Below are 21,549 nucleotides of genomic sequence, written 5' to 3'. Positions count from 1 at the left end.
ATATATGGTCTTTTCATACTGTTCCAGACTTTCTGAATAGTTTTTGTAATTTTTTTTTTAGATTTAACATTTTCTTTGAGCCAGGAATCCATTTCTTTTATCATGTCTTCAATTCCTGACGTTCTCTCTTCCATGTCCTGTATTCTGTTGGTAATGCTTGCCTCCAAGGCTCCTGTTCAAGCTTCTACATTTTTCACTGCTATATTTTCCCTAGTTTGGGATTTCTTTATTGATTCTACTTCCACTTTCAAGTCTTGAACATTTTTCTTTATTTTCTTCCACTGTTTGTTTGTCTTTCAAAGATTCCTTTAAGGAATTTATTCATTTTCTCTTCAAAGACCTCAATAACACACACACACACACACACACACACACACACACACACACGCTATTTTAATATCTTTTTCTTGTGTTCTAGCTCTGTTAGAATATTCTGAGCCTACCATGGTAGGGTTGTGAGGCTCTAGTATGACTATATTGTCCTAGCTGTTATTAATTTTTTTTTTGGAGCTGGGGACCGAACCCAGGGCCTTGCGCTTGCTAGGCAAGCGCTCTACCACTGAGCTAAATCCCCAACCCATTAATTGTATTTTTACATTTGCATCTGGGCATCTGGGATTGGGAAGATTGCAATTCTAAGTGCTGATATCTGGTCTTGTCTTTCTTGGGTAGATACTTTGTCTCTTGGTTTCAGTTTTCTCTCTGATTGTTAAAAGAGTGTGGTGGCTGTGTGTTGCCTGGTAGGAAATTCATTTGATGTTCTGATAGGTATGGTCACTGGGAATTCCAGGTAAAAACGTACTTCTGGGTTTGGGAAGCTGAGAATGAGGAATGGGGATGGGCCAGGAGGACTGAAGGTGTTCACAGGAGGAAGGAAAGCAGGGGTTTCTTGGATCTGCTCGGTTAGTCACCTGGGAATGAGGGCAGAGTGTGAGGAAAGGCCACAGCAGGTCTGCTACAGATATGAGGATGATAATGGGGGATTGAACTTGGAGGGATGGAGGGAGAGGCGAAGATCTGCAATTAGCCTACTTACTTCCCTAGTCAGAATGGCCTATGGGTTCCCAGGGAGCACCTGCTAGAGTTGGGAACTGGAACAAAGCAATGGGTAGGGGAAGGACGTATGGAGGGGGAGATCTGTGTAAATCACTGGAGATAGGTGCAATGGGGGAAGGGAAGATAGATGCAATGGGGGAAGGGAGCCTGCAGCAGGTGTTCCAATACAGAGACTGAGAGATTGGACCTGGAGAAGCAGAGGGGAAAGTGAAGATCTACAGCCCGCCTACCTGCTTCCATGGCTGGAGTGGTCTGTGAGTTCCCAGGAGATGTCTCATGTTTAAAGTGACTTCTACTACTTGGAAAAGTCAACTATAAGTTCTAGAGAGTCAAATTAATGTGCCATCTATTTAAATAACACTTACGAACACAATCAATATGACTAGAAGAGTTTAAAAAATCAGAAATTCTATCTCTTACGCAATTCATCCCTTTTTCCAGATCCTGAGAAGTCTCCCCACAAGGTTTGTACGGTAGGCTAGGATGGGAAAGGGTCTCCATTCCTCAAGGCTCAAACCATGTCAGGATCAAATCCCCTGATCCTCTTTATTATTGAAAAGTCTTGGCTTCTAATTTGTTGTTCATATTAATAATCAAAATAGAAGAAGAGTTTCATAGCAGTGGCTGGGAGTAAGGGACTATGTCTGAGGGAGTAACTGGAATGATTCTATTAATCATTTTTCCATTCACACAGGATATGGGTGTTCTTCATGTTTCAAGAGTTCTGTTTACAGAGTGTGCAATTTACTGTTATAACTGCCCAGGGGAAAGTAAATTGGTAGCTAACTCATGAATCTGATTGGTCTACAGGAGGTTGGACATACAGCATCGGGCTTAGGAGCAGAAAGGAGTCAGGCTGGGGTGTGAAGAACCCTCCATAGATAGCTAGTATTTGATGCAGGCAAGCAAGGTATTTGGGGAAACTCAGTGCAGGCAGAAAGAAATGCAAGTCAAATCTCTGGGACGAAAAGAGACCTCAATGAGTTTATTCTAAGAAACTGCTGGTAGAGCAATACAGCCAATGAGGATCTAGGGGACAGATACAAAAAAGAAGTCTGAAGCCGTAGCTAGGTCCCCATTACAGAGGACCCTGCAGACCATGACAAGAAGTTGAATAGTTGTTCTGCAGGAAGCAATAGAAGCATCTAGATGCGGCATGAACTCTACACATATCTTTTGCCTTCAGGCACAGAGGAAGTAGAGGCTGTCCAGATCAAGGGTAAAAATGACTAGTCTCTACATAGCAACTCTGACCATTTACAAGGAGGACTAAGTTTTATGCAGATTGACTAGGAGTAGGGAGATTTCTACACACACACACACACACACACACACACACACACACACACACACACACCATTGGGGTTTTTTGTGCCAAGACAAGGTCTTTCTGTGTAGCCCTGGCTGTCCTGGAACTCACTCTATAGACGAGGCTGGCCTTGAACTCAAAGATTCACCTGCCTCTGCCTCACAAGTGCTGGGATTAAAGACATGCACTTCCACCACTTGGCTACATCCTCGATTTCTTTATTGGCCAATGGGCAAAGAAATAGGTCATAAAGTTAAGGAAGGTTGTGATTCGCTGTTATTATCTGTTACCATTGACCAGCAATGAGTTTGTCTAGTTTTCCCAAGAAAAGACTATCCATCAGACAAGAACTCTCTCACTCCAAGTTTCCAGACATTCGTAGACCAGAGCATGTATAATTTCTTCTTAGAGCTTGACAGCTTCTGACCAAATTTCAACTCTACCTTATAAAATAAGTAACAACATGTTCAAGACCACCCCTACTGCATCTTGGGCCAAGAAACAAACCATCCAAAAGGGGCAAAGCACATTTCCCCACATAACATTAGATCAGAAAGATTTGGATCATAACTGCCACACACTTTTAGGAGTAGAAACTTTAAATTGCGGCATACTCATCCTCATTACATTCCATATTTTAGTGACTTTATTCCTAAATCCTTCATCATACCTCCACTGGTAACACAGATGAAGCCGAACTATAAAACATTACTTTCGGGGTTGGGGATTTAGCTCAGTGGTAGAGCGCTTGCCTAGCAAGTGCAAGGCCCTGGGTTCGGTCCCCAGCTCCGAAAAAAAGAAAAGAAAAACATTACTTTCTCACTAACCGTGGAGAGTTGTCATTTGCCATTCATTAAGTGGTCTTGGTAGAAGCATAAATTGGAGACCTAGTTCTATAAAGTTGCACCGCAGGTGAGCTTAGACGTAATATTTGACCTCCCTCCCAAGAATTAGTCTTTAGGGGAGTGGAGTAAGCCTCCGTGGATTTAGTTCTTTAAAAAGTGGGGATTGGGGCTGGAGAGATGGCTCAGAGGTTAAGAGCACTGACTGCTCTTCCAGAGGTCCTGAGTTCAATTCCCAGCAACCACATGGTGGCTCACAACCATCTGTAATGAGATCTGATGCCCTCTTCTGGTGTGTCTGAAGACAGCGACAGTGTACTTGTATATGATAAATAAATAAATCTTTTTTTAAAAAAAAAAGTGGGGATTGCATTGCTACAAATAGAAACAACAAAGGTAGCAGGTTAGAATTAACCAAACTCTGAGCTGACAGATGTATCAGGCAGGGGCCTCATAGAATTGGAAAGACATGTTGTTGTCACTTCAAATTTGGAAAGCTCTAACCGTGCCAGAAAAATCTGTTAAGAAATGTGGCATGGGACTAAAGAGATGGCTCAGTGGTTAAGAGCACTGACTACTGCTCTTCCAGAGGTCCTGAGTTCAAATCCCAGCAAGCACATGGTGGCTCACAACCATCTGTAATGGGATCTTATGCCCTCTTCTGGTGTGCCTGAGGACAGTGACAGTGTGTACACACACACACACACACACACACACACACACACACACACACACACACTATTTTTTTCAAATTGTGTCTGAACACTAATCCTTCAAATCTAGATCTTCAAACAAGGTGAAGCAGATTTAAAAAAAGAAAAAAAAGGGAGAAATATGACATGGAGGCTAAATCTAGCATTCTGAAGGGATTTCAGGCAGATGATTCTCAAACTATAGTCTATTGGATAAAGTCATTATTCCAAGTGGAGAGTTAACAGCAGAAGGAAATCATATTATTTGCATCTGTGATGCAATATTCCCTTTTACTAGTTAGAGAGAGTGTATGTCTCTGTTGAAAAAATGGGGGACTTGTGTACTAATGAAAAGGGCAGGGGCTGGGGATTTAGGTCAGCGGTAGAGCACTTGCCTAGCAAGCGCAAGGCCCTGGGTTCGGTCCCCAGCTCCAAAAAAAAGAAAAAAGAAAAAAAGAAAAAAAAGAAAAAGAAAACGGCAGACCAGTCAATTTCTCTTCTAAAGGTCAAAAGGTAGTAGTTCTAACAGATGGGGAAGTTACAGAGAATCACGGTAACTTACCAGTGACTCTACTCTAAGAGATCAATGGAAGGAATCTGTCTGAAGTGATGAGGCATTCAGAGAGGGTTAAGACAAGAAACAAACCCCTGCTTTGATAGTGTGCTTATCCCCATACAAGTTCCACTAAAAGGACATGTTGACAAATGAGACCCTCAAATCAAAACAATCAAGAGAGACAACTTAGGGACAGGAAGCTTGAGGAACCCACAGAAACATGCTCCACTCAGCCGCCCACCTACCCTGCAGGAGGGAGAACAGTTATCATAGAGAACCTTAAAATGCAATTGATCCCAGGGAAGTTTCCCATGTCATGGATGATGTCCTAAGTACAGATAAGTTTTCCAAATGGCTAATGGAAGAGAAGGACTGGAGTGATGTAACAGTGGGATCAAGAGGAAATTGTCAGGGTCTTTTGGTTCAAATGATTGATAGAAGAATATGTAGGAGGTCAGAAAATGCATAAGGAATATTTGTGTATGGCTCAATCAGAAGATAATGGTAAACCATGAGAGAGGTCTTCATGAGAATCATTGGGAAGCCATTTTGCTAGACATCACAACCGTGCTCCCCTCGGTGAGAATAAAGCCAGGAATGATAATATCCACTCCAAAACTACACTTGAAAAATTGGCATGGTGTTAATTGAAGTGTGGGCAATGTGGCTTTTCAATTACTACAACCAAATATATCTAAAAACCAAATGAAATGTTTACTATTGCCAAGAGTGCCATACAAAATGTGGCATTTGTAATGCCAGCACTCAGGAAACAGGAGCAAGTAGCTCTCTGTGAGTTGGAGACCAGCCTGGTGTACAGAGTGAGTCCCAGGCTAGCCCTGACTCATAACAAACAAATGGCAACAACAACAACAAACACAAGGGGAAAATGTTTGTTTTCGTTGATTTCTGGAAACCATCTATAAAACAAATGTTTATAGTTGCGATGGTTATTTTTGAGGTGTCAACTTGACTAGATCATGAATTACCTAGAAACTCAGAGGCTTTAACTTTTCAGTGGACTGGATGGGGGAAGACAGAGCATAACTATGAGCAAGTACTATCCATGCTTATGGCTGCACTACCCACAATTGTTAGGGAATGGAGCAAGTCTAGATGTCTACCGACGAATGAACGGAAAAGGAACAGGTGATTCACGCACACAATGGAATTGTATTGTCATAAGGAAAAATGAAACCTTCACATTGCAGGAAAGGGAGTGGCACTAAAAATTATTACATTAAGGAAGGTGACAGTCAGAAAGACAAATACATATTTTCTCTCCTATGTGCACCTAGATTTGAAGTTTTGAATATGCTAATAAATGGGAGATGAGTATATGCCATAAAAGTAGAAAGGGGACTATGAAAACAGAAAAAGAACACTCAAGGCGAAGGGAAGACTAACAGAATACATGAAATAAATGCAGAAGGGAGGTTACTGGGGGAGGAAGGGGCCACAGGAGGGTAGCAGAGGAGAGGCATGGTGGGAGTGAGGGAAACACAACAAACCCAAGGTGCATACAAAAGTGGCATCATGAAACACACTAGTTGGCATGCCAAGTTTTGAAAGTGAGCTAATAATTGGAGCTAATGAGTAAAGACAAATTTTCCTGTTTCTGCATTGGGACCCAGTTCAAGACTATGGTTCATACTCAAAAAATACATATAAACTCACCTGTTGTTTTTGGAGACCAGTGTCTCTCCCCTTTAAGCACTAGGTCTTGAAGTATATGATTGGAATAAAAATTGCCTGGTATTGACCTTACATGTGAGACACTGCATGTAAGAAGACAGGGAAGGTGTCTTCATTCCAAAGCAAGACTATTTGCAGACATGTGATCATTCCACCCTAACAAATTTCAAACTCAAAAAGCAGGAATGCAGGGTCCCCAACACTTAATTATTTCCCAAGGCTATGCAGGAGTTACAAAAAGAATTGAATGGGCAGGGTTTCTCCACTGGATTTGGGTCAAGGCCTAACATATTAAATTTTTCTCTCAGTAGGGATTGTTTATGAGATGGGAAAATGTATACAAGAACCTGGCATCCTACAAGGGGCTGCTCAAAAACCCAAGAACCCATAGAGTGGGTCAATGAGGTACATTCTGGGGTACAAACTCAGAATATCTACATTAAGATTAATTTGAGCTGAAAAATTATTAACATCAGATGTTCTGAAGTATACAAATTATCTGCACAGATTAAGAACCGGGATGGCATGGCCAGTGATTCTAATAAGAATAACTACAGGATCCAGCAGTTAGTGTAAGCATCTCAGACCTGGTTGACACAATAGGAGGTATGAGTATTCTGGTGGATGTGGGGACCATGTCCCTGGAAAGGAGGTGCCTACCCAATGACTGTTAGGATATACCAGTGCTTCAACAAAACATTTTGAAGGGAATTATAAAACATGAGAGTTATGTCAAATGTCACAATTATAAAATGTTCGTAAAAATAAATTACATATCAGCAAAAAAATAAAATTAACTTGAGCTTAAAGTGGTCATGACTTAAGAACCCCAGGGTCTTTTGTTTTCTCTAACCGGAGAGTTGTTCGTCTTTATCATATGGTATACAAAAAAAAATTCAGAAAACAATTAATTCTTCTGGAAGAGTCAACTGGATGGTGAAGAAACAAATTCATAAGAGGAGTCATGTATTCATTCTGGAGTTCAAATCATATAAAGACCAAGGTTGCCTCAAATGCCCAGAAACAATTTCCATCGCCACTGATGTCACAGAAGAAATAAAGGAAACACTGAGAGAATGTCTCCTCTGAAATAGAGCTAGTAGCAGGGTCTATCCACAAGCATTCCTATGTGATTATTCAGAAATCAAGTAGAACTTGGTTGGGGGAGTGTGTTCTGTTGTTTCTATTTCAATTTGAGCCTTCATCTTGCCCATAAACCCCTCTGCACTAGTGATAACCTATGACCATTTATTGAGTGGGGAAATAGTTGGGAAAGCCTCCACTGTTTCCACAGAAATCGCTATATAGATATTGATTGATGTGTACGTCTTATTTATTTATCATTACTATGACTATTCTTCGGAAGTAGCTACCTACTAACCACAGGAGAAATCAACTTATACTTTTAAGATGACCCTTTTCTTTCTATAAGTAACACAAACTTCCGTCATCCACACCTACACACGCACACACATATATACATTGCAGTGAGAAAATCTCTTAGTTTCATGGGTCTTCTGTGGGGTGGGCGGGACGTCACAAACATGATGGCTTTAAACAGCAGAATGTTGTTCTTCGTTCAGGAGATCAGAAAAGGAAGATGGTGGTAGGTTATGAGCTCTCTGGAAGCTGTAGGAAACAATTTGTTCCATGAACTTCTCTTAGACTCTTGTGTCTGAGGAAGTCTGAGGCAGTCGGGGTTTGTGGACACAGCAGCTCTGCTTCTGTTGTCATAAGGCATTCTCCTTATGTCGCTCTGCCTATGTCGCTCTTCTTCTAAAAGCAGTCATATTCAATAAAGGCCCATTCATAACCTCATCTTCACCACAAAGACAATGCCTCCAAAGTAAGCCAAGTATCTTCACAGCTACTGTCGAGTCCACCAAAGCCAGATCGAAGACGAGAAACATTTTAGTACAACCTTTTGTACAATAAACACTTTAGTACAGCCATGGTGCTGTCATAAATGGGATAGTGGAGAGAAGTGAACATGGAGAGGAAACCCTGCTTCTGTTTGTCCAGAATGCTTTCTCGAGGAAACCCTGCTTCTGTTTGTCCAGAATGCTTGCTACAATGGTCCCAAAGAAACAGCCTTAGGAACAGCTTTCAACTGTTCACTTAAAAAAATTCCCAAGCACACCTCCAAATCAGCCTTTCTGGGTGGTAGTTCAATAGCTAAGTTGAGGTTATTCTAATGGTGAGAGGAGATGCCCTTGAGCCTGGAAATGCTCAAGATATTTGAGATCTAAAGCAAGAGGGTTCTTGAAACTCAGAAATGGCCTAATAAGTTGCAAACCCCAGAGAGCACATACCTCACCTCTCCACTCCTGTAGACACTGGCAAATAGTGGATCTGATCTAAAGGCTAAACTGCCTAAGGCTTAATGCTAAAACTAGGCACAAAGCTTTTCCTTTTGGGTTTATGAGACTGAAAATGTAAGAAAGATACATATTGAGACCTGACTGACATTTTAAGGCGGCTCTAATACACTGGTGGGGCCAAGAACAAAGCCAAAAGTAAAGTATAGTTTCACAGTTACAACTGATTTTAAACCATTTTAGTAGCATAAAGTAATTAAGTGCACTCATGAGTTTCAGTAAAATGTTTATGCCTATATATAATGTATTTTATCATATTCCATGCATACATGCATTACTCTCTCTTGTCCCCATCCCACTCTCACTAATCCCCTTCCTCTCCCCAGCTAGACCCCTTTATATTTTCATTTCTTTTATGTGTGTGTGACCCAGTGGGTTTCATTAAATCTGTTTACAGAAGCATGGGGCAAAGATCCCTCATCAGTGGCTACACTACTGAAGGAAATGTCTTTCCTCCCCAGCATCAACTAGTTTCTGGGTTCTATGGTCATGTCTTCTGGGTTCTCCTGTAGGTATTCACAGCTGCTGTGAGCTCAAGAGTAGAGTGCCAAGAGGTGACATGCCCAGGAGTCACTTTTCATACCTGGGTCCCACCTTCCCTCTGGCTCTCACATTCTTTCCATTTTTCTTCTGCGATGTTTCCTGAGCCTTAAAAGGGGCGATATAGATGTCCGATTTATGGTCGAGCATTCAACTGTCCCTTCTTCCCAACATTTTGGTCAGCTTTAAGTCTCTGCATTCACTGAGCAGCGCAAAAAGAAACTTCTCTGAACAAAGATGATTGCAGTACTATCTAGAAGGCAATTCGACAGGCACATCATGTCTCTTTTCAAAGCAACAACAGGAGCTTCTCAACTAGAGCTCGTGGCTTTCCCAGGTATGGGCTTTTGACTGGATTTGAATTCCGTCCTGTGGAAAGGACCTTCAAATCCAATTAGAAAGTGTTTGGTTGGCTCAGTCCTCGCGGCGTCCCTTCGCAGTCGTCTGGAATCCTGTTGCTTAGCGGCCTGTGCGCGCGTGCGTGGACATGGCTTCAAACGACTATACCCAACAAGCAACTCAAAGCTATGGGGCCTATCCTACCCAGCCTGGGCAGGGCTATTCCCAACAGAGCAATCAGCCCTATGGCCAGCAGAGTTACAGTGGTTATGGCCAATCAGCTGACACTTCAGGATACGGCCAGAGCAGCTATGGTTCTTCTTATGAACAGACCCAAAACACAGGCTATGGAACTCAGTCAGCTCCCCAGGGATATGGTTCCACTGGTGGCTATGGCAGCAGCCAAAGTTCCCAGTCTTCTTATGGGCAGCAGTCCTCCTACCCCGGTTATGGCCAACAGCCAGCTCCTAGTAGCACCTCAGGAAGTTATGGTGGCAGTTCTCAGAGCAGCAGCTATGGGCAGCCCCAGAGTGGAGGCTATGGTCAACAGTCTGGCTATGGTGGACAGCAACAAAGCTACGGACAGCAACAAAGCTCCTATAACCCACCTCAGGGTTATGGACAACAGAACCAGTACAACAGCAGGCAGTGGAGGTGGTGGAGGGGTGGTGGAGGCAACTATGGCCAAGATCAGTCCTCTATGAGTGGCGGCGATGGCGGTGGTGGTTATGGCAATCAGTACCAGAGTGGTGGCAGCGGTGGTGGCTACGGGGGAGGCCAGCAGGATCGTGGGGGCCATGGCAGGGGCGGTGGAGGTGTTTACAACCGAAGCAGTGGTGGCTATGAACCCAGAGGCCGTGGAGGTGGCCGAGGAGGCAGAGGCGGCATGGGCGGAAGTGACCGTGGTGGCTTCAATAAATTTGGTGGTCCTCGGGATCAAGGATCTCATCATGATTCTGAACAGGATAATTCAGACAATAATACCATCTTCGTGCAAGGCCTAGGCGAGAATGTTACAATTGAATCTGTGGCGGATTACTTCAAGCAGATTGGAATTATTAAGACAAACGAGAAAACTGGACAGCCTATGATTAATTTGTATACAGACAGGGAAACTGGCAAGTTGAAGGGTGAGGCAACAGTCTCATTTGATGACCCACCTTCTGCTAAAACTGCAATCGACTGGTTTGATGGAAAAGAATTCTCTGGGAATCTTATTAAAGTTTCATTTGCTACCCGGCGTGCTGACTTCAACCGGGTAAATGGTCGTGGAGGCCGAGGGCAAGGAGGACCCATGGGCCATGGAGGCTATGGAGGAGGTGGCAGCGGTGGTGGTGGCCGGGGAGGATTCCCCAGTGGAGGTGGTGGAGGTGGAGGACAGCAACGAGCTGGGGACTGGAAGTGTCCTAATCCTACATGTGAGAACATGAACTTCTCTTGGAGAAGTGAATGCAACCAGTGTAAGGCACCTAAGCCAGATGGCCCAGGAGGGGGACCAGGAGGCTCTCATATGGGGGGAAACTACGGTGATGATCGGCATGGCAGAGGAGGATATGATCGGGGCAGCTACCGGGGCCGAGGAGGGGACCGCGGGGGCTTCAGAGGGGGCCGGGGTGGTGGGGACAGAGGTGGTTTTGGCCCTGGCAAGATGGACTCCAGGGGTGAGCACAGACAGGATCGCAGGGAGAGGCCAATTTAGCCTGGCTCCTGAAGTTCTGGAACAGCTCTTCCTGTACCCAATGTTACCCTCGTTATTTTGTAAACTTACAATTCAGGATTGCTCATAGATATTTTGGGGGGGGGTGGGCAACGGTATGTGTGTGTGTGTGTGTGTGAGTATGTCAGTCAGACTACCGTAATTGTAACCATATCTCTGGTTCCCATTAAAAACCATTTTAGTTAAAAAAAAAAAAGGAAGAAAGTGTTTGGTTACCCCCACAACAGACTTCCCACTATTAGACCACTGTATAATCCCACTGTGCTCACCTTGCCAGTATTGTAGACTATTACTGGGCACAGAGCCCACAGCTGAGTAAAATTATTGATGTGAATTCTCTCGCAGCAGCCTATATAGCATCTCCTAGCATCGTAAGAGCTGGTCAGAAGAAAGAACTACTAGCCTGGTTCTAGCTTGAATTCTCTATGCTCCATGTTCAACACATGTAGTGGCTTCGGCAATAGGATCTTACCACGTAGCTCTAGGTAGGCGAGCTACAGCAGTAAAAATTGTCGATATTACTTTTGGTTGAAGTTGCCCTACCCTCTTCTCTCTCTTATCTCCTTGACCCCCTCCTCATCTGAACCTTCTCACTCCCAATTATCTCCCTTCCACTTTGTATCATTTATATCCTTTTCTCATCTTGTGGTCCTCTGTCTACTTTCCTGGGATCTATATATACTCACCTCTGCATAAATGCACATGTTCAAAAGTTAGAAGCATCTTGTTAGACGCTTCTTGGAAGTGCTAAACTCACATAAATTGTACTGCAGTGGGGGTCCAAAAAAACAGATGATCTAGTGGCATGTGAGGACTATGTCACTCAACAGCTGACCGATAGAAAGGAAGAGATCCTCACTTGCAGATTGTCCTTTACACGGGGGATGATCCAAGACTGAATAGTTCACTAGTAGTCCATGACCTGGGAAAAGGTTTGCTGGAAGAAGAAACCTTATAAACACCATGATTCTGGCTTTCAAATGGCAGGGAAACATATGCAAAGGTTCTGCTCTCTGGTAGACCCCATCCAAACAACCAAAAAAGAAAAGCTACACGTGAGTAGGGTGGGAAACAAGACTTTTTCCTTTTTATTTTTAATTAAAAGTTAGGGTTTGAGGCTTTATTTTGTTTTGGGGCATGTTGGTTTGGTTTGATTTGGTTTTGATTGGCGGAATGGTTTGGGGGTTTTTTGTTTGGTTGGTTGGTTGGGTTTTTTTATGTTTTGTTTTGTTTTTTGCTTTTGTTTTTGTTTTTTGAGACAAGGTCCTTATATATGGCCTGGCTACCCTACAGCTAACTAGGCTGGCCTTGAACTCACAGAGATCCACCTGACTATGGTGATTAAAGACATGGGCACCAACACATCCAGCTATTTTTCATTAAAAGTTCTTTATTTGTACTCTCATTTCATTTTTCTTCTTTGTTTGATTTTCTTTCTTTGATTGTGGGCCTTTGATAGAAACTTTTAGTTCTAACTGATTAAACCAGACAAGACAGTTGAAATATACACATTTTTTATTCATTTTCCTTGGTCATTTGTTTTGAGACAAGGTCACAAGGGCTTCAGACGTCATGTATATCCAAAGATGACAATAAATTTCTTATCCTCTGCCTCCACTTCCCCAAATGCTAGAATTACAGGCTGTTGGGGATGGAGAAGGTGCACACAGGACAAACTCATCTCACAAAATCTGATTTTAAATCAGGAGAAACAGTGATACAGGCTGTTCTGCTTCTATTTTCCTCCTGTTCATTTTCTCCACTTTACCCTGTATTTAAGATCTGATTTCGTGAAGCAGATTTGTCCTGTGTGCACCTTCTCCACCCTGAACAGGCTCCCGATATGGGGCACAGGTTGGCCTGGGGCTATAATTTTCCCAGCTTCATTCTCTCAAGTGCTGAAATCGTTTCAGGTTATCTGTTTGCATTCATTCTCCTCTCTCACATCTCCTCAGCTTGAGCTGCCTTATCTTCTTCATTCTTTATTGTTTGCTCGGTTTCTTTTTTACCTCTGTGTGCTTTCTTGGTCTAGTACCGATAACTGGCCTTAGTCAGCTTGCTTTCTTTCCATGCTGTGTCTAGTAGTTAATGTTCTAGTATACGCTATACTGTCCTCATTCCTCATCTCTCAAGGTATTGAAGTTGGGAGAACATTGTTTTTCATCGGTGATTACTGCATTCTCAATAGCTTAGTGGTCATCCATTCTTTTGGGTTGTGTTTATCATCACGTGGTTTTGTTCCTTCACTTATCAAGTAGAGATTTGACATACTTGGTAATTTGTGTTAGAAGTGATCTTTCAAGGCTTTGAGATATACTGCTCCATACCCGCTTAGATTTTAGAGTGTCTGCTGAGAGGTATGCATACTTAGTGTTTTAACTATAGTATGATGTGGGGAGGTTACTAGAAATAAAGATCGGCCTTCATACAATAATGGTGGGTGGCTCCAATCTCTCACCAAGACGTAGGTCATCCACTATATATATATATATATATATATATATATATATACATATATATACATATATACATATATATATATATATATATATATATATATATATAACAATGCCTTCTATTGCTGTGATAAGATATCATGGCCAAAAGCAACATGGGGAGGGGGAAGGGGATGGGGGATGAGTTTATTTCATCTTATAACTCCCAGATCATCACATTCCATTACTGAGTGACGTCAAGGCAGAAACCTGGAGGCAGGAACAGAAGCAGAAGCCAGGGAGGGATGCTGTTCACTGCTCTGCTCAGTTTACTTTCCTGTATACTCCAAGATTACCGGCTGAGTGGTGGTACTACCCACAGTGAGCTGGGCCCTCCCACACCAATTATTAATGATAAAAACATCTTGCCTACAGACAATCTGGTGACAATTGAGGTCCCTCCTCCCAGATAACTCTAGCTGTGTCAAGTTAAAAAAAAAATAGCAACCAGGACAGAAACCTGCTACTTTGTTAACCAATTATGAAATATAACTTTAAAAAAAGAATTATAAGGAAAATGTTGTACATGGCTTATCCAATGGTGTTCCTAGAAGCCATTTTTTAAGAAAAATCCCTGTACCACTCTGGGATACCTCCTTATAAGTTCTTGGTCAGAAAGGCCCCAGAAGTGCCCCCACAAAAAAAATACAGGTTCTTGGCATTACATTTTGTTGCCCACTAAAACTGCATGCTAAGGCCATGTTGCTGAAGATACTGTACACCTTAGTTGCAAGTTATAGAGAAATCAGGATGAAACTGTTCTCGAGTCTTCCTCCCTCCTGACTAGTTTTCATACTGCTTGAAGGTACTGTTCAGGCTTCTGAGAGTGAAAATTCGCTGACGGTCTTAATCACCTGTCAACCCTATAAATGACAATGCTCTATTAGCTATTTTTTGTTGCTCTGATAAAATACCATGTCTAGGACAAGTTATATGTAGACAAATTTGATTGGGGCCTACAACTCCAGAGAGTTTATATGCTGAGAGAGGGATGGCAGTCAGTAGGTGGCGTAGAAAACTGAGTGAGTACATATTCAACCTCAAACACAAAGCAGGGCTAGCAAACCGGAAGCAGAGTAAGACTGTAAAGTCCTAAAGCCTTCCCCCAGTGATGTACCTTCTCCAACAAGGCTCTACCTCCTAATGCTCCCATAACCTCCCCAGCCAGCATCACCAGGTATTCAAACATCTGAGCCTATGGGAGATACTTTTCATTCAAACCACTACAAATGCCAGCCTGCTTGCTCTACAAGATGTGCCAGTGGCACAAGAGTGACACGACTGTTATGAAGGTAACTAACTGCCCTTGGGCTGGATTTGCACTTGAGAACAGGAAATACACGCCTGGTACTGAACTGGGTCACAAACATATGGCTGGAAAGATCATAGGTGGCGGGGGGGCACTTACGACTATTGTCTTGCTGAATTGGCATGCCACCAAACTGCCTTCTACATTTTGTGTTTTTACCCATAGACAAAGGCTACTCTCAGCCTTAATTAGAAGCTTCTTTGCAGTGAGTGTCAGTGTATATAGATTTGCAGCCCCTTGCAATGCTGAGAGTGAGTGAGAGTTGAGAGCTCATCGTTGACTAGGACACATAGCACTCCCTCTAAGGCAAGGTTCAGGGAACATTGCAGAAAAGGAAGCAGAAAGAAGAGCACAAAGACAGTGGCTGTGAAATGCCATCTTCTGGACACCACACAGCCATTGCAATCATTAGTGCCCAGCAGCTGGAGTCAGGGCACTGGGCATGCTCAGAGCACTGAGCCTGTCACCTGAGGATGAGGAAAGGACTCGTGGAATCCCACGGGAAGCAGTGGAAGCCCTGAGCGTGTGCAGTCGTGAGCAAACTGGGAGTTGCTGATGTGAACCAGCCATGTCAAGGATCAGAGCCTCAGACCCATGGGAAAATGGCATTGCCTCCCCCCCCCCCCCAGGGTGAAGTTCAGAGGGATGGCAAAGGCTCTAGGCCATATAAGGATGTTGATAGTCTGTGAGAAAATGTCCATCAGAGCTCTCTCCCCAGATATTTACGGCTGGAAGACTGCTTCCCTTCAGAGACAGCTCCTACTGAGATTAGTTAGAGCTGTAAACAAAACAGCAAATTCAATGTGAGAGAGGGCCTTATTGAGAGCGGAGGGGAGAGGGGGGCACAGGAATGGGACAGAGCTAAGAAAGAATGACCGGAGATGGCTTAGCTGCTAAGAGGACTTTCTGCTCTTCCAGAGGAACCAAGCCCATTTACCAGAACTCATATCAGGCAACTCCTAACTGACCCCAGCTCCAGATGTCCCAATGTCCCTTTCTGTCCTCCATGGACCTATACACATGTGGTACACACTCACATGAACACATGTACACTCACAGGCACACACACACACACACACACAGAGACACACACAGAGGCACACTCACATACACACTCGCACACGTATATAACATTAAAAAAAACATTTTAAATTGTCATAAAATAATCCAGAAAAAAGATGAATAGGAAAGCTAATAGATTTGAAACAGGGCTGTGTCACATTTGAACTTTTTACAAATCATAATTTCAAAAACAACTGCAACAACAACAAAAAACTCCCTACAACACCTTTTTATACAGTAGGAAACTTTGAACATGGTAGGATATGTGTTGATACCTGAGGCTTGTAATAATGTGATGCGTTCATTTTAAGAACATCTGTCTGTTTTCTTTTTCTTTTTTTTTTTCCAGAGCTGGGGACCGAACCCAGGGCCTTGCACTTCCTAGGCAAGCGCTCTACCACTGAGCTAAATCCCCAACCCCATCTGTCTGTTTTCAAGACAGCTGTTGAATAGAATGTGTGTCTATGAGTTGACTAAGAACAATTGCATGGGGAGGGTGTGGTATAGGTTGGTGGATAAATTGCTCAAAGAAAGTAGATCGTGCCTTCCTAACACTGAAGCTGACTTCTTTGTACATAATAGTTTGTCATGCTGGTCTCCATGATCATTTTTTCCACAAAGAAATATGAAGGCAAACTTGCGAAACAAAAAAGTCTCAAAGGTATATGAGCGCAAAGAACGACAGCCCCCAGGCTAGAAATAGCAATCCGCGGAACCATCTTTTGCTGTGAAGTAATAGTTAACGTAAAACAGAGGAGTTATTGAAATTCCACATTTCATGCATAGCCACAGTCATGTGCATTTTGAGCTCAAAACAAGAAAAATATTTTTTTGTTTTGTTTTGTTTTGTTGCCATATCTTTAACAAGATTGCTTTCCACAGACCAAGTAAGAAAATTCCTGGTCAAAACTTATAACTTAGAAAGAGCTTGGATGAAAATTCCATTTAAAATAGTAGGTCACACTTTTTTGTCCATTTTAATTTTATGTTATGTTTCCTATATGCCCAATTTCTTTTTTATTACACTTTTATTATTTTTAAAGTTTTTTATACAATATATTTTGATAATATTCTTTCTCTTCCCCAAGTCCTCCCAGACCTCTCTACCTCCCTACATACTCACCTTCATGTTCTTTCCCTCCTGATCAAAAAAGAAAGAGAGAAAGAAAGAAAGAAAGAGAGAGAGAGAAAGAAAGAACACTAAACCAAAAAAAAAATCAAAAAACCATAACAACAAAAAGCATATAAAAATCCAGAACCCATTTTGGGTTAGTCAACTACTACTGAGCGTGAAGCCTCAGTGGAGTGTGTCTATATACCCAGTGTCATTCCACTGGAGAAAACTGATTTTTCTCCTCCCAGCAGGCACTAATTACAAATAGTTTCTTGGTTATGGGTTGGGCTTTGTGCCCACCTTCCCTCCCTAGTGCTGGATTCTTTTTCTGGCTTGAATATGTGCAGGTCTTTTGCGTGCTATCACAGTCTTGGTGTGTTCATGGTACCATCCCTGTTGTGGAAGACACTGCTGGAAACTGTGCTGAGCCTTGCTGGGGGGAGGGGGGATCAGTTAATGGTGCGAAGAATCGATATGAGAACCCCAGTTTGGAGGAGATACAGGGGAATTATTTCAAAAGGTATTTTCAGTGTGACCATTAGGAAATGTACATAAATGTATGAAACTTTTTAATTATATCTAACAAAATGTTTCTGATCACTAAACTCCTTCAGTAAATGCAAACACCTTTGAGGCCAGTTTAAGAGAGTTCTTTCCTTGTAATGCTTCAAAACCCAAAAACAAATGTTCTTCGTGTAGTTTTTTCTCCATTAATTTATTTATTCACTTTATGTCCTGATCGAAGTCGCCCCTCTCCTCCCAGTGCCCTCCTCACAGGGCCTCTTCCCCCCCCGCTTCTTCAAGAAGTGGGAGCTTCTCTCCTGTACCAAGGCACCCTGGCACACCAAGTCACTATAGGACCAGGCACATCCTCTTCCACTGAGGCCAAACAAGGCAGCCCAGTTTTTAAAAGTCTCTCATTTCAATTTCATTTGAGGATAAGTAATAGTATTTCATCTCTTTGCTTTTTACAGTTTTCATCAACCTTTTTGAGTTTGTATAGACTGACAATGAATGCCTGCAGCTACGGTTTCTGTCTCTGAGGAACAGTTTTGCTCCTGTTCTTTCTTGCTCGTGAGGTTTTAATGCTTTTACATTATACATTTCTTTTGCGCCACTTTTTATTAGTCTCTGAGATTATTTTGATACTATATAATATTGTGTCAAAATTATGAATGTTACTAGAGTATCCACTTGGAGATAACTTGATTAAATTTTTAACCTTGTGTAGCATGTTTTAAACTTTTTAAGCTCTCTGTGTGTGTGTGTGTGTGTATTGATAATTATATGCATTTCAAAATTTGAGGGGGGTGATTTATCATTCTTTTAGATTGTAAATCTAATATCCATAATAAGTTAATTATTCCTATTCTGTTTAGAAGTGCTTTTCCAAAGTGCCATCAGTCTGCAGCTTCTTTTGAGGTAAGGACATTTAACGGGAGGCCTCCTCTCACAATAGTTTTTAAATGTACACTATAGGGTTGGTAATTGAAAGCACCATGCTCCACAGTGAATCTGTAAGACATTCCCGTTGCCCTGTGAAACCCACCCTGAATAGCAGCTTCCCATTTCTGCCTCCATCCCAGCCTCAGTTACTCTCTGCTCCAATCTGATTATTTTCCAGTCCACATATAAGTAGAATCACACTGTATCTGTCTTAGAATTAGCATAATGTCCTCAAGTTTCATCCTTGTTGTTGTCACATTTCCCAGTACTTTTGCTATTTGAACCATGCAGCTACCAATTCATGACCTTCCTGCCCGGCCACCACAGTAGTAGGATTTCAGTTGTATTCTACTGTGGGGTGTGTGTGTGTGTGTGTGTGTGTGTGTGTGTGTGTGTGTGTGTGTGAGAGAGAGAGAGAGAGAGAGAGAGAGAGAGAGAGAGGCAGAGGCGGGGGGGGGGGGTGACCACAATTCTCCTGCCTCCACTTCTAAAATACTGGGATTACAGATGTGCAAGAACACACTCGGCTATTCTGTGTTCTTTCTTATATCGTTCATCTTGGAGTCTCGTTCCTCTGTCTCCACCACAGACAAACATAGGCAATGCAATGTGCCCTGCAAATTATTTTTCCTGCTGTAAAAACACACCCAATGGCTTTCACGACTTGTTATTGCACTTTTTCTCAGAATTTATATTTTCAAATGTTACTTTCTTCCTCAGAAATGTCCCCTCGCTCTATACATCTAGGCTTGTTATATTTTTGATTGCCTTTATCATTTCCAGCAGGGCAGGGTTTATTAAGCGTAATGCTTCTCAGTCCAGGGATATTATGTTTTTGCTTTGCTTCAAAATTGAAGCTTTTATCTAATTTGTACCCGTTTTTGCATCATGAAAGACTGGTCTCAGTGTGTCAGGGTCAGGGATGCAAGCCACTTTCGAGGCAGGCAATAATTGGTTGCAAACTCCGTAATTGGCTTGATAAACATCTTTTCTCATCATTTATAATGTGCCTTCCATTATAATAGAGGCTAGAAAGCCAAAGGCTCTATTACTTCTCTGAAACAAGAAAATGTATGTAATTTAGGTTCTGCTAATCAGATATACTCATGTGAAAATTACCTTTCAAAATGCAGTCAGGTAGGGAGAACCGTGGTAATAGGAGCACTGTCCATCTCGCTACTGTGGTTCTGAAACAACAGATATGATGGTGCCAGTTTCCGCCTCTCCATATCACAGTTGAGACGGTCTGCTTCCCAATCCAAAATCTGTCACCGAAGATTACTAATCTTGGGGTTTACTTTTAGATTATTTGATCCTGCACACAGCTGTCAAGAGAAAAACGTCCAGCTTGCCAGCAGTGGCAGAGGTGTCCTCCTGCTGTAATGGTTCTTTTAGCTGTCCCAAGTCTAATGCCTGCGCTTTTAAACATCGCAATGGTTCTGAAAGCGTCTGTGTTAATTTTTGCTATGTACAACTGAAATTGGGTTTATGTACTAATCAAAATAAAGTCTTTATAGACACCAATATAGTCTCCTTTCCAACATCTCACCCTTGTTTTGAAGAACACTCATTAATGCCTATAAGGTACATATACTTTTTTGCAGGACCCACAAAGCACAGATGAAAGTAAAGGAGTTCTGAGCGAATAGAGAAACTCCTTTCTCTGGGCAATTTGAGTCCCTTTACTCTCAATAAAATTTGCTTTTAATTACACACAACATCTTTCCTATCACAATAAAATGATCAAGTAAAAAAATACTACACCGTTCTTTGCTTAACACCCAAGTATTGGATCTAAAAGAAGAAAAGAGTGAAGGGGACAAATAGAATGCATAAATTATCTTTAGAAAGACGTTAAAAGCGAAAATAACCCACAAAGTAACTTTACTTTTGGCTACTTTATTGGGTTCTTTTTCCTACCACCCTTCCAATCCCCCAACATAAGGTAAGAGAGAAAGGTCAGAGGGGGAGAGGGGATATTGAAATCATTAGACTACTTCTTAGGGTTGTTGAATTCCTTGGGGCAAGTTTGATCTTCATCCTCGGGATATCGCCGACCGGCAATCAGCAATCCAGCAATCCAGCCCGCAGCAAACAGCAAACAGCAACCCGCAACGGCAACAATCAGCAACAAGCAGCAGCAGCAGCAGCAGGAGTAGCAGCTGCAGCACGGGCAGGGACGGCAGCAGCAGCAGCAGCAGCAGCAAGGCGAGCAACAGCTCTTTGCTGGCTTTCGTGGCTCCGGCATTTTTACAACCTCTGACGAGTCCGCAGAACTCCGAGTGTAAACGGCCTTTAGCTGGCAAAATCACGCCCCTGCCAGAACACAAGATAAATCAGAGTTAGCTGCTGCGAACAGTCTGAAGCAGTCCCATATCCTCCCACACGTGGGATTGAAACAACAACAAAAAAAAACATTCACGTAACATTTCTGTGGTTTTGAAGAAACCAAAACTCTCACTACACCACAAAAGTACCTGGCCTGAGAGTGTGTGTGTTAAAGAGATCCTCCTGCTCCTTGGGACATCTGAAACTGCGCCGCGCTGTAGAAGAGTCAGACTGTGAGTCCTCCTCAGAGTGAGCAATTTCTAGCCCGTGCTCTGGCTTGCTTTGCATTCTCACCCCACCCCTAGTCCATGGACTGTGACCCATCATTCAGAGAATGTGAAATGCACACTCCTGGGTAAAATGCCTTTGTTTGCAACACTTGCGGGTGTTAGCTAAAGACATATCGGACTGTGAGGATCTTGGGCAGTTCAAAGAGAAGTATGCAAAGAATGGTAGACCGTACAGATGAGGCACAACTGCAGAAACAGCAGTTCCCTGAAAGGGTGTCTGTTCAGCCCTTCCTCCTCCCTACATGTCTAAGCACCCCAGCTGCTTGTCTACCTTTGGCTTGCATTTTCTAACCTCTTATCAACCATGTGCCTATACCAAACATTTTTGAACCCCCAAAGTCCTAAGCACCCCCCCATTGGAGCCTAGTATTGGATTACTTG

At 42.6% G+C, this 21,549-nt stretch overlaps 1 protein-coding gene across 1 annotated transcript; it reads left to right on the top strand.

Moving 5' to 3' along the window:
- The first annotated feature begins 9,478 nt into the window (after positions 1 to 9,478).
- Positions 9,479 to 11,320, top strand: Fusl1 (Fus RNA binding protein like 1). The gene has a single exon (XM_039100246.2). The coding sequence runs from the start codon at positions 9,556 to 9,558 to the stop codon at positions 11,104 to 11,106; it is 1,551 nt and encodes a 516-aa protein (XP_038956174.1). The 5' UTR covers positions 9,479 to 9,555; the 3' UTR covers positions 11,107 to 11,320.
- Positions 11,321 to 21,549: the final 10,229 nt, after the last annotated feature.

This window comes from Rattus norvegicus, chromosome X, assembly GCF_036323735.1.
Source record: "Rattus norvegicus strain BN/NHsdMcwi chromosome X, GRCr8, whole genome shotgun sequence".
Classification (NCBI taxonomy): Eukaryota; Metazoa; Chordata; class Mammalia; order Rodentia; family Muridae; genus Rattus; species Rattus norvegicus.
This window is presented reverse-complemented; position numbering and strand designations above follow the sequence as displayed.